The sequence below is a fragment of the Furipterus horrens genome, unplaced genomic scaffold (genome assembly GCF_987537825.1).
Source record: "Furipterus horrens unplaced genomic scaffold, mFurHor1.1.pri manual_scaffold_17, whole genome shotgun sequence".
Lineage (NCBI taxonomy): Eukaryota > Metazoa > Chordata > Mammalia > Chiroptera > Furipteridae > Furipterus > Furipterus horrens.
Window position 1 is genome coordinate 107,320,249 of NW_028327187.1, and position 13,859 is coordinate 107,334,107.

The 13,859-nt window shown below is 31.5% G+C and overlaps 1 protein-coding gene across 4 annotated transcripts in view; it reads right to left on the reverse strand.

Moving 5' to 3' along the window:
- The window catches only part of CNKSR2 (connector enhancer of kinase suppressor of Ras 2), a 272,213-nt gene that overhangs the window by 131,204 nt on the left and 127,150 nt on the right, over nt 1-13,859 (reverse strand). For all 4 annotated transcript variants that reach the window (XM_090264455.1, XM_090264454.1, XM_090264453.1 and 1 more), the window contains exon 8: nt 12,615-12,683. In XM_090264455.1, the coding sequence (XP_090120581.1) occupies nt 12,615-12,683 (69 nt within the window). The remainder of the gene's footprint in view (nt 1-12,614; nt 12,684-13,859) is intronic.

Consider the following 13,859-nt stretch of genomic DNA (forward strand, 5'->3'; position numbering starts at 1 on the left):
CTTGATGATTAGCAAAATAAAAAATTTATTATTCAGTTGTGCCCAGTAGCTCTTGAGTTTATTAGTAGGTCTATTGATTATTGATTCAATGAATGTTTCAGTAGATACCTAAGTGTTAAGTCAAAATTATTGAAGGAGAATAAAGTTGGTTGAGTAATTCAGACTTTGGGTAACATTTTTTTCAATAACATGTGGAGGTTTCAGCTCTGTCAGGCCCATCCCAGTACTTGTATACACATAAACAGCAACCGGGCCTCATGCCTCTCATTCAAATAGTGCTTTTTTTCCTTATACCTTTCTCAAACTTCCTAATTTGGATCATTTCTCCATTGCTTTCTGTCTTCTCTACTATATACAATTCTTATCAATTGTCCCCATTTATTGGATTGTATTATGTTTTCCTCAAGGGCAAATATGATATGGTCCCAGAGTTCCAGGAAAAATGATTCCCAGCTCTAGTTCTGTGATATCCTAACCTATCTTCAGCCATATAATGAAGTGTAGTGAATTCTTGAAATTAATTTATTTCTCTTTAAATATTATTGAGATACTTATGGTTGACAGATTTTAGGAGGACATGAACAGATGGTATGATAAAATAAGGGAAATATATGTTATAACTTTAAGAAATTTTGGAGCCTCTATCTAGGGGCTAAATGTAATGGTATACACATGTCAAAAATAAGTGAAATATATCAATGCATTTTAATCATTTTTTAAGATTAGTTTTCAAAGTTATCACTTAAGTTTCTGGCTATAGTTTTTAAATATTAGGCATAATAGACTTGAATTAGAAACCATGGGAGGGTACTGTATAATAGTAATATGAAAAATGACTTTACATTGGCTGCAATAAAAATTTTTCTGTACTAGGAGATAGAGGGAGCTTTGAAAGAATAAAGAAGGAATTCTAGTGGACATTAATATAGGAGTATAATCCACCAACATGGGGAGGGATTAAATAAAGTAAAAAAATCTTAAGGGATAATGGTTATAGATATATGTGAAAAATTTTAATAATCGAAGATCCCAAAAAAGAATTGGTTAACTTGTGAAATAGTGAGCTCAACATCAAAATAAAAGTTTCAATATTCTTGCACAGGCTAAATGATTAGATTTCCAAAGTCACAATACATTCTGGTTCTAACACACAGAATGGCTAGGAAAATTCAAATACATGATATGACAACAGATTAGCTTAAGTAAAGGAAGGTGGTCCTGGTACATCTCTGATTAATATCCTCCATCTTTTCTTCTTTCTCACAACCAATAAATGTAGGTATTTCCTCTGGGTTAGGTATTAGATCTCTTTCTAATACTGCATGTGGTCTTCTTACAATAGTCTCTTCTCTTCCCAGGGCTTCTGCTAATGACTTTCTGCATGTGACTTTCAAATCTTTCTAAACATCCCTGCTTCCTATAAAGAACTCTAGTGACATATTTCCAACAATTCAATTCATCCATACTAATGGCTATTGGATAATAACGTACCAATAATTCACTATACTAGATCTTGATATCTATTATTACATTCCTTTTATTTGTATCTTCATTCTTACAAGAGCCCTGTGAGGAAAACTGTTAAACCCATTTTACATGTGAAGAAATGAAAGCAAAAAGAGATTACATTTTCTTGGCCAAGATTACAAATATACTAAGTGGAAAAGCCAGAATTCACATTCAAGTCTGTTTTATTCTAAAGCACAAGGGAGAGCAAGCATCCTCCCCTAAATATCCCATTGGTAGTTCAAAGAAATGTAACACTTTGAAATCAAACTCATTATCCTTACTCTCATTCAACAGCAGTAACAACAAAAAGTTCCCCATTAGCTTTTCGAGTTTGGAGTATGGACTCACCTATTTGATCCTAGCAACTAATGTCTCTTCTCACTGCCCAAGTTTTGGTTTGGATACCTGATTGCTAGACTTACAACAGAGTCCTAACTGGTCTTTTTGCTTCTACTCTTTCGTAGTTCCAAAAGACTGCTACAGTATAAGTGTTCTTCCTTTCAAGTCAGCTTAAAAAAATAAATTCCTCACATAGGTCTTTTGTCAATATGGCCATAGTTGTCTCCTGTGATTTCTTGGTTCTCAAACTTTAGCATGTGTTAGATTCACCGGGAAGACTTGTTAAAACACAATTGTTATTTCAACCTCCAGAATTTTTGATCTAATGTCTGAGGTGGGGCCCTACAATTTGCATGTTTTGGTTTTTTTTTTTAAACAAGTTAGCAAGTGATGCTGATGCTATTAACTGGGAACCACATTTTGAGAACTGCTGTACATACATGATGTACATGTGCATCTTGTAGGCAGTGACTCATTCATGCCTAGAATACTTGAGGTGTTTAATATGTTAAGGCATTATAATTTATAAAATCAGTAAATCTTGTGTGCCTTCCATGCATTATGGATAACATAGTACTTGCAGCACAGTCTGTGCTTCATTATTGAGCAGGGGAGAGATGAGCAGGTAAATAAACATTTACAATAAAGTAAGAGAAGCACCTCAACAGGGTGAATACAGGGTGCAGTTGGATCCCCTACCAAGGGCATCTAACCAATTCTTGAGAGTTCAGGGAAGGTTCATAACAGTGTAAGCTGAATTTCTTAGGAGCTGAACAGATGTGGAGAATGAGGGCATAAATAAAGCCATGAGACAAAATAACACTAGTTTGAGCAAATTGCAGTAGTGCAGTGTGAGTGGAATTGTCGGTGGAGTAAATACAATACATGTTCTCCTCAAACACTGTACAGTTACCCTTGACCATGTCTTTGCAAAGGCACTGTTACTTCTATGTGCAATTTTTCTCCTATCTATAAAATCTTACTTATCCATAATGGCTCATATTATATGCAAAATCCATCATAAAGTCTCTTACAGCTAGAACATATTTTCCTCATGTGATTCTCATAGCACACTATCTCTCTAGTGGCATTTTCCACACATTGCTTCTTCCTAAGGTTATATACTTTTCCTCACCCCCTCAGCTCCTCTCCACCTAACCTCACAAACTGGATTTTGAGAGTTGCTTTTATTTTTTTGAGAATAAAAACTGAGTCTTATTTGTCTGGATAAACCTGCAATCAATAAGGTGCCTTAAAATGCTAGACACATTATTTATTAATAATTTGACTACTGAGATGATATGGAGACATGAGAATGTAATGTTTCAGAGACCATAAAGTGCCTTGAAACATAAAGGGAGTCTTATTTTGTATGTAAAACCAAGATGTAGTATTAAATTTTTCTTTAAATGTAATATAATTGATACTAAAGCTCTAATACATTCTTTACTCCAAATTACCAAATAAACTTTCTTATAAGTGAATATTTCTAAAAGTAGTACTTATAGCTTGAATACCCCAGACCTAAAGTCATAGTGATGTGATTATGACAAAGAATGTAAGTTTCCATTTGTCAAAGAAAAAATCTGCTTCATCGTACACATTAAACACTGTTAAAAATTTTTTCCCCAGAAAAAGATTTTGTAGTGGTTGTAAATAGTCCAAGTTTCTCTTTCTAAATATTTAATAGAATATTTTATTCACAATGCGTTCATGAGTTAGAATAAACCTTTTAAAAATCACCATATGCATCTTACACACAATATGTCTTTATTGTTAGCTACAGATAATATGTTTGTCACATATGCTGAACTACTAATGATATCTTCCTTATTGTCCAAGGTAGCAAAGGTCAGTGTCTCTAAGCAGATACTATACTAGTTTATCACTTACTAGTTTACATGTAATCCCCAACTTATACATTAAAATGTATTTTATATACAACACAACAGGATTACAATTTCTCAAAGTTCTTAAGGTCATCCTAAATGTTAAAAGCCAAAGGGGTTCTGCTTCCTTGTGGATAGGGCTTGTAACTTTTTGATCAGGCTGAAGCAGACACCAGAGGTTCCCAGGTGAAGGGTAATATAAGTGGGCAGGTCCTTGGACAATGAGTTGCCTGGATTAGATGCAGAAGAGGCTTTTAGTGTTGGTGTTGAAGAGATGCAAGACTTCCTTTCCTCTCGGTGCATAGAGGGAAGAAGTTGTCTCTGACCCCTTTAGGACTCTCACTAGCCTATCTGATTGCCAAGCAACAGCTGGTGAATTATTTGACCAACATATGAAAGGAATCTCTACTCTATGGTCCCAAGTAGACAAACTTATAAATAAGCATAAAGGTAAGAATTTAAGCATATCAGCCCAGAACCTCTTCACCTTTGTCACAATTGTATTTGGAGATACAAGAAAGCATCTCTATACCTAAAGGAAGGAAGATAGGACATTTCTTAAAATATTTTCTGAGTTATTATCCTTCACAAGACAATGTATCATATTTATTAACATTTACACATGCTCCTATGTATTCATACGCTCTTACTCATAGGTTATAATTTATAAGTGATACCGCTTCACAACGGAAGTTTCAGAGACTTGAGGTGTGCCTATATGAATGTCTGATGATGAGTCACACTATACACAAACGTCCTTCTGCTCTTCTTAAAAGCACTCAGGAGACTTAATTCAACACACAACTCATCACACTGTGACTAATGATAGTGTCTTTGCCAAATTTTTTGGTACTGAGATATTTATTAGTGTTATGTTTCTTTGCATTACTAAAAAGTTATTGACATATATAATGAAGTCAACATTTTATGCTGATGACTGCCTCTGTCTTTAGCAAAACAAGCTATGTGGAGGAAATGTCTTATGGTAATAAAGATTTCAAAAGTAATGAAGTTTGATACACAATATCTTTAAAAGATCTTAGAACTACTAAATCTTGAGTACCAATCTACAGACTTCACCATACTTAAATTTTTTCCCACAAAATATGAATGAGAAAATGTTAAAATATTATCCTATAGTTTATTTAGAGATATTCTAATTTTGTTATTCCACAATCATTTATTTACTGAATATAAATTACCCATGGTTCAAATATAAAGAAATATAAACTGAAAGGTATGCAGTTGGTTAAGTAAACATATGCAAAAAAATGGTTTTAAATTCCAGCAGAGTAATTTAAATAGGTAATTCAGAGATGTCCCAAGCTGTCTGTTTTAAATAAAGCCTTAGTATTGATATTTTTACACATATGAGTAGAAGAGATTAACTTAGGAAATAATAAAAGGAACATGCATTTGCAAAGAAGAAATATGGAAATTAAATTTTTATTGTCATTAAGAAAAAATTCCACAATTTTACATCTTTATTCACTGAGCCACTTTTCATTTCACATCCTCCTTAACTTTAAAAGGCACTTATCCAGTGGAATAAGAATACATCAAAGCATTTTAAGGCATTTTTAAAATGTGGCTTAATTTTTACAGTAAAACCTGGACCAGGTTGAGCTATGCACAACTTGAATTTACATGTTTTAATAATTAATATTTCCATATGAATTTCATAAATAGTCATGTATACACTATATTAAATATAATGTTAGGCATTATATTTAAAGAGAAAGCAGAGAATACTTAATTTCTCACTGCTAAAGATGGATAGGGAATCCAAGAGAGAAAGCAAACCTGAGCACTACAAGATGCTAGTATTACTTTTTCACTTACTGCATACTATCTTCTTGGAGTCTTTTTCTCTGTAACCAAGAAGTTCTGAGGGTTAAATCAGAATTTTCTGATGGACTCATGAGGAAGCTCACGGAAGGAAGAAGACAGTAATCATAATTTTTTCCTTCAAGTTTTATGAATCACCCACATAGTTTTCACCAAAGGTGTTATATTTCCATATCCTATTACTCACATATCTATCAGTTATAGTAACTGCAGCCTCTGTATCACTGATGTCTATGCATCTGTGTCAAGCTGATTAAAAACTGTGAGTATAGTTTAGCATCTTCAACACAAGCTCTCTTTCCCTCCTACCATTTCAGTAAGACATTTAATAATGTCACAATCTCTGAAGACAAAGCTTTATCTTGGGGCCTTCATGGTTTACATCCATATATGCTATAGGAAACTAAATAGAATACAATTTTATTTTTCTTTCAGCCTCATTCATTATGTCCTTTAACTTTTCCAAAAGATAAAATTGAGTGAGTCTGAAAGCCTCTGCTAGACAGACAGGAGGAAGACAATCCCATTAGAGTGAAAGGCGGCAGGAGCAAATCTTTGATCATACCACAGAACCTCATGACCCAGCCCTCAAAAGAAATAAGATATTTGAAAAGAACCATAATAGTACAGTTTTTTTAAACAAAAAAAGTTTATGAAGAGATATAAATGGGTTAACTTTTAGAAACAATTTTGGGTTTGCATATATTTGGAAATCATTACATTCCAGCCATTCCTTCCTATATTTCATTTTTATTCTTCTTGCAAAGATATTATAAATATGTGCATTTTAAAACAAAAAGTAGAGTCTAATCACCAAAGCTAAGGGATGAAACAAAGAATTGTTATCTAAAAATCTATAGTTCCTATTAATAAGAATTCTGAGAGAGAATAAAGAAAACATTTATACTTATTTTTTAAATCATGCTTAAATTTAATATAGAAATCCAAATTAAAAAGTAATTAAAATTAACCAAAACCCAAATATTCACAAAGTAACATGCTTAAAAATTTACAACTTCTTGCTGTGAATAATCTTTATAAGGTCATGTAATGTTAGACATTTAACAAGAATATGTTTACTTGAGAATATTCACAGATATTGCCAGAGAAGTCTATATTTATTGAAACAAACCAAAACATGTGTATATATGCATATATATAGCTAAATAACATTCTAAATCTATATTATTAAAAATTTTAGTTTATTAACTTCCATAATGACTATAAATGCTTTCACTGTAGAAGTTGTATTTAAAAATCATTTTACCAGAAATCTAATAACTCAGACAAAAAAGGTAACTCAATGTCCACTGTAAATTCTCTGCCATTTGTTCCAATTTAAAAAAATCCCTTGGTGCCCACTATTGAGGTTAATCAGGTGAAAGGAAATGTAAAAGTAATCAGTGGCTACATTACCTAAAATTTCAGCCACCATGCTGATCAGAATGTTGATTTAGTGGGTGAAGCCTGTATTAGAATCCTAGGGCTAAATAACATAAAAAGAAGTTAAGATTAAGTATTTAAAATTTGTTCTGTGGTGCTCAAAGGTGTTTCCTTTTCATGTAATGATCTTCATCAGGCAGTTAAATGTTATCTACTAATTGGACCCCCCTTTACCCTAGACAGAAAGTAGATTTGGCAATTCAGACTGGCCAATTTTTGACTTTTTGGTAGGAGAAGGAAAAGGGCTGCACTTATTGATACTGACTTGCATACTTAATAAGCTGAAGTAGGTAAGAACATAAGCCAATAGATACATATTAAACACACAAAACAATAACTTATAAGGAAACCTTTTTAAAATTCCATGTAAAATAACTGGATCATATTAAATGTATATGGCCCCGGAAAGATGTTGTCTAATAATAAAAATAAATCAGAGTAACCATTTTAAAAAGCAATTTCTCTTTCCCTGTGGAAGCTAGTAAAAACTACATAATAAGAAAAAAACAAATCAGGATGCAGAAATCTGCAGAGAAAATAAATTGGTTAATAGGAAGTTTACCATTATTAAGTCATCATATAATTTAATCTCATTAATATAAAAATTTTAGTCTGATAACAGAAAATCATAAAATATTATATTGGATATAAACTAATTAACTGATTTTCCTCGGCAAAATAAAATATATAATTTATATCAATATGTGGCACTTCAAAGCCAGTTTCCACACATTTTTATAAAGTCCACAATGTTCAAGTAAAATAAAAGGAAAAATCATAATCATCTCATAAACCACACAGTATATAAGGTAAAATCTGAAATAAAATATTACGAGAAACTAAAATCTATGATGAATTGTTTCCCTTTTTCCCTTCTAAAAGAGAACAACTCACTTACTGTTTTAGAATACCAATGTCTTAGAATTCTAACAGAGTTGTTTTAGGGTATTATCAAAACTACTTATTAAGCAGTATGTTCAACACCATGCTAATACAGTTAATCTTTGTGTATTTAATACAGCAACATCTTGTGTTTACCCAAATAAGATGTAACATGCACAAGAGACACTGCTATTTGAGGTCTCAGTTTTCAATATTTTGGGTATGAAGAATTATAAGATAAATACTTTCTCCTTTGAGATAGGAGAACAGAATAAAATAGGCAAGAATAAAAAAAAAACTGAAGAGAAATATTTAAGTGAGAAGAGATGAAGATGTTAAAGGAAAAGGAAAAAATGAAGTTAGAAGAAAACTCTAAAAAACAAAGATGACAATTTAGTAAATTAAAAAGAGAGAGAGAGAAAGCACCTCTGGGGTTAGCCGATATCATGCTATTGATTCCACTCCTCCTGCTGAAGCCTAGAACGAGGGTGGTAGGGTGACAGGGAAGGAAAGAGAGAACCGGGCTTTAATGGGTCACCGCACTCTCCATCCATTCTGATTATGTTGGTTTTCCCTTTAATCAACACTACTGCTGTTCTGGGGTTGAAGGAACAATATTGAGAGGATAGATTCAAAAATGGGAGACTAGAGTGAGAATAAGAGAATAAAGGAGACACCTTTGAGAATTATATAATGAAGTTAGAATAACCCCTCCAGATGACACAATAGCCCTTTAATTTGTTCCTTCCCACAACTTCCACCCCATCCCCTCTGCCATCACCAGCTTTACTCTTGCTAAACAATGTTCTCTATTTGGGGGTTATGAGGACCACTAGCTTATAGTACTCATCTTCCATCTCTCAACTAATCAATGCCTAACATCCTATTTGCTGCAGTCTATCTTCTTCTTAACTATCCCAACGTTGTTATTTTCCATTCCAGTAGCCTTTATAACCACATCTATTCAACCATTTTTTCTGATAGAATGAAGTCATCAGGTTCCCAAAGACCTTTCAAAATAATAGGAATATTTAAAAAATATTTACACAAAATGAAAGGAAAATTTTCCAAATGCTAGATTCAACCATCACATATCCCACTCTTTTTAATCGATATTCCTAAGAAGGAAATATCTGTTTTTAGTATAGATAAAAGCTTTAGAACACTTACACATAAAAAAGAGTATTAACATGAAATTTAACAAATTTATTAGGAATATGCCCAAATAGATAACTATAAATATTAGTTTCATCAACTAAAAAAACGTGTTAAAAGTGCATCATGAGGGCAGAGTTGCTGAGTCAAACTATGCCGAGGTATCTCCCAGAGAGAGGGATGTAGTGGCAGATGAAGTGGAAAAAATCTTGGGAGATTCCAGCAGCCTTTGAGGAGTTGGATCTTCACTGGCAGGGAAGAATGCAATAGGACTCAGTCTGCTTTGCTTGGATGTTCATGATTTTTTCTTCTTCCTACCTGGCAGCCACAGTTTCTCAGCCACAGAAGTATGGTCATTTGAAAAGCTTAAAAGCCACTTACAATAAAAAATATAGCAACATGAAAAAGGACATAAAACTTCCAGTTTCATTTTAAATAAGAAAATATAACTTAAAAAAAAAAAAAAAAAAAGCAAACTCCGGACATACACATCTAATTGTACATCTTGAAGATATACCATACTAGCAATTTCCAAAAATAGTAATTGAATTCATCTATGATTCATTCAACTTTCTGAGACTCATAGGGAAAAAATTCAAATTGCTTTTCTATATATTTAAAAATAAGAATAGTTATCAGATTTTATATTGTATATACTACCTATAGCAGTAGAAAAAATTGAAATTACAGAAAAATACTAACTACTCACTGGGCTAATAACATTCAAAACATAAGACTAAACATTACTGTTTTCATTATTGAGTCTAAATTATTATAGAATAATGTTGACAATATCTCATTATTTTGATCAATTAATTACTGCATTAAATATTAAATATGTATTTCACATGTATTAAGCCATAGTTTAATGTAATTATTATATCATAACCAACCTAGAAATGAATGTAGGGATAGAACTGGTAATTGCAGACTACAAATAATTTATACTTGTTTCAACTAATTTATCTACCTATCAAATCTTTCATAGTAACAAAACCCAGAAAAATTCCATTTCACCACATCTGTATACTGTGTAGCAAAACAATTAAAAGCACTATACATAGCATAATGCGTGATACAGCAAGAAAGAAGGCAGAGTGCACCATTCCTGCACAAATATGCCTCTCACTTGAACACAAAGATCTGGTAATTGGTCACAATATTAAGGAAGACTAGTGTCATGGAATTCAACATATTTTCCTGTCAGAGACTGCCTTTAATGTTATCCAAAATCAATTTGTAGGTTCTAGTAGCAGTCGGTCAAGAAACTGGACTCCAATGGGCCCAACTGTTGTAGCAGGTAAAAGGAAGAAAAAAGGAGGTCGAAAGTTAATTTTTAATGAGCCACTACTGTGTGCTTGGCATTATGATAAGTGTTTTACATATCTTATTTATCTGAAGGAAAGGAATGAGAAAGTTAAATTTCAACACCATTTCTAATTTCAGTTCTGCTGATCCTTCTCCAGTTATGTAAATTCTCAATTCCTTTCCTCTTCTCCTATCCTTGGCCCCACTTAATCTCTCAGTGAATCCTGAGATTTACTTACATTATTGTTAGAATTCTTCCCCTTTTGTTTGATAATTTTGCAATTTGAGTTTGGGGAGGGAGTATAATAAAACTAAAGAGCATAAGCTTTAGACTCAGAGAACTTTGTCTTGTGGGTTAAGTTAAATGATCATTCTGAGTCTCAATTTCCACATACACCTTCTTTGTAGTATCATTGTAAAGAATAAATGACATAAAATAAAGTACTTAACATGCTTGGCACACTATAAGAACTCAGCAAGTGTTGGCTATGATTGTCATCATAAAACGGTAAAATGATGCTTCAATAGTTACCATAACTCACTTAAAGCCATAAGTCAATTTCAGAGCAAAAACTGGAAGTTTCCCCAACCATTTTTCTGTGTAGTTTTTAATATTTTAGAATATTCCTGTGATGCAAAGATATATTTACACATTCTCACAATATTTAAATATCATCAATACATACAGATTTCATTAGTTCACTTGTAGCTTTTAAAGACTTTCATATGCATTTCATAAGTATCATAATCTTAACTCCACAAAGAGTATCCTTTAAACAATTTATTTTTCATTAGAAACTAATTTCTATCCTCTTAGAATTGACCAACTGGAAATTGGTCCAATTATCCAACAGATATAATGTTTGTTTAGGTCACGGAGAAATAGAAGCAACTTGAACACTAGAAGAGGGAGAAGCTGCCTATCTAATGAAGCAGCTGCTTTATCCCACTATCCAAATCCTCATCCTAGGGGCAACCACTTCGCATAGTTTCTAGTAATGAGAACTTGATCATCATCAAAATTGCCATAGTGTGCAAAGATTTTTTCAATTACCAACATTCTGCCTTAATTCCTATTAACCTTAGACCCATGTGTTTACTTTTTAAAGTTAGATTAACTTTTATTCACTTAATGAACTCATTGAAGAAATATCATAACTTAATTATCACTGTTCAGTATCTTCTCCAAAATATCGCAAACTTTTCAGTTTATTCAAAGCCAAAATTAAACTGACTTCTGCCTTAAGATCAATCAGAGAAAGATCAAATTTTTCACAGTCTTCTAACGCCCAAAATTTGGCCGTTCTTTTTAAAATTTCTTCTATGACTGAAACACGCAAAAGCAAGTTTAAAGGTACAACAGGAAATAATTACTCACTCTGAAGAATTAGTGACCTCTAAGAATATACTACAACAAAACAAATATTCTCAAATGAGAATTATTACATTACTAATTAAAAGTATTTAACTTCATTTTTTAGACAATACATTTTATTTGGGCAGAGATGGGAGAACAAAGTGAATCAACTGAGACAGAAAATAATCTAAAGTGAAAATCATGTGATGTTCATTTTCTAAATCTGAGATTAAGAAAAATATCCCTTGAAAATCTACCATAGGCACAGAATGCCAATGTCATTCTTAGCTTAGAAAGGTATTTGTGAAGTTCATTAAGCAAGAAAATTTTATGAACTTATTTAGTTCAGCTGAATAGTTTTAAAACTAACACTGTGGTACTCTTTTGGGAAATGAAGAGCTAAATCAGCTACTAAAGATTATTTTTTTTAAATCAACAGTTAAAATAAATCAATATACCAGACAATTTAATGAACAAATTAATCTTCAAGTAGATGAATGTATGCTGTTACAAAACATATCAACTAGGTAATTCAATAATTTGTAAAACGAAAGTTATATCAAGAAAAGGATAAATTTGTATGCATTGTGACTTTAATTTCTATTCCAAAATGATGTATCCCAGTTCATGGGGTATATAATGTTATCCTGCAGCTGTCCATATAGAAATGCATATTTAACCTCAGTTACCAACCAAATTCCTCATGTCCTTTTAAAACTATGCCTTACATTTCATCAAATAATTAGGAAGAATAATCATTCAATTATTTTTAAAAGGTTATTCAACTATTTTATACACAAGTATTTCATTTCATTGATCTTTTAAAACTTTAGCAAATGTTTATATTAGTTCCTCCCACTGACTCAGAAGGTAATTATACATACCACAGTCTGATGATTAACTTGAATCACTTCATCACCAGCATGGATTTTTTTGCACCGATCTGCAGGTGACTAAATTTAACATAAAAGAAATGATAAAGAACATAAATTTTACCAGTTATCTCCTCTCTCTGAAACACTAAGTTCACCTCTTTAAATTAGACCAATAATTTAATTATCATCTTCAAGGAATTAATATAACAAAATATTAGTAGTATTTAATATACTGTTTGCATTCTATGTATAACTAAGTAGAAATGCAAAACAATATATAGTTATTTATGTTATAAAAGACCAATATGTTTCTGAGACATAAAGTAGAGATAATAACTGGTATTAACCAGAGTAAACTTTATACAAGCAGCCCTACTAGGGTCTACTGGGCAAATAATTTAAAAATGCAATTCAAAACATTATCTTTTTAAACTTTGATCCTTTATATTTAATGCAGTAATTCACATTAACTTTAGCAAATAAATATTTTCAAGTACAGGCTTGAATTATTAAGTTATTTCATTATTAATACCATTGATTCTGAATAACTTAGAAAAGCAAGTTAAAAGTTACATTACATAATATTCTCTAAAATGTCTAATTATAAGAACATCCCATTTCTTATGTTTCATACACTGTAATATATTGGCAAACAAAACCACACTAAATAAAACTAAAATGCCTGCATTTCCACCAGAGGTAACAATTTCATCACTTTTTTAAAATTCTCGTAAGATGTTAAAAACAAAAGCAAACAAACAAGCAAAAAAACCAAACAAACAAACAAAAAAAATGGTAAATTAATGTGACAAGTTTATGAAGTCTTTAGAAAACTAAAATGAGATTTAAGATAGAAATTTTATGATATCATAGGTATGGGAAATGAAGTTAAAATACTATTATTTATTTTCCTTTAGTGACTACTGATTATTGATTATACATATTGTAATGTGTATGAACTCTTGAATGTACAGAAAATGTGTTTTAATGAAAAATATATTTGTGCATTGATGTGTGTTAATTTATTATCAAACACAACTATAAATACTGTAATATTTATTCGTATCTATTGAAAGCTAATAAAATGCTACAGTTGAGACCCTAGAATAGGATTTACTTTAAAAGTGATTACTAGTTCATTTTTTATTCATTTTCAATTTCTAATTATTTCAAAAACAAAGAAGTCAAAACAATATCAACTTCAACAAATTTTAAAATTCACAAAAAAACTATGTGCTATAGACTAAAATTTAA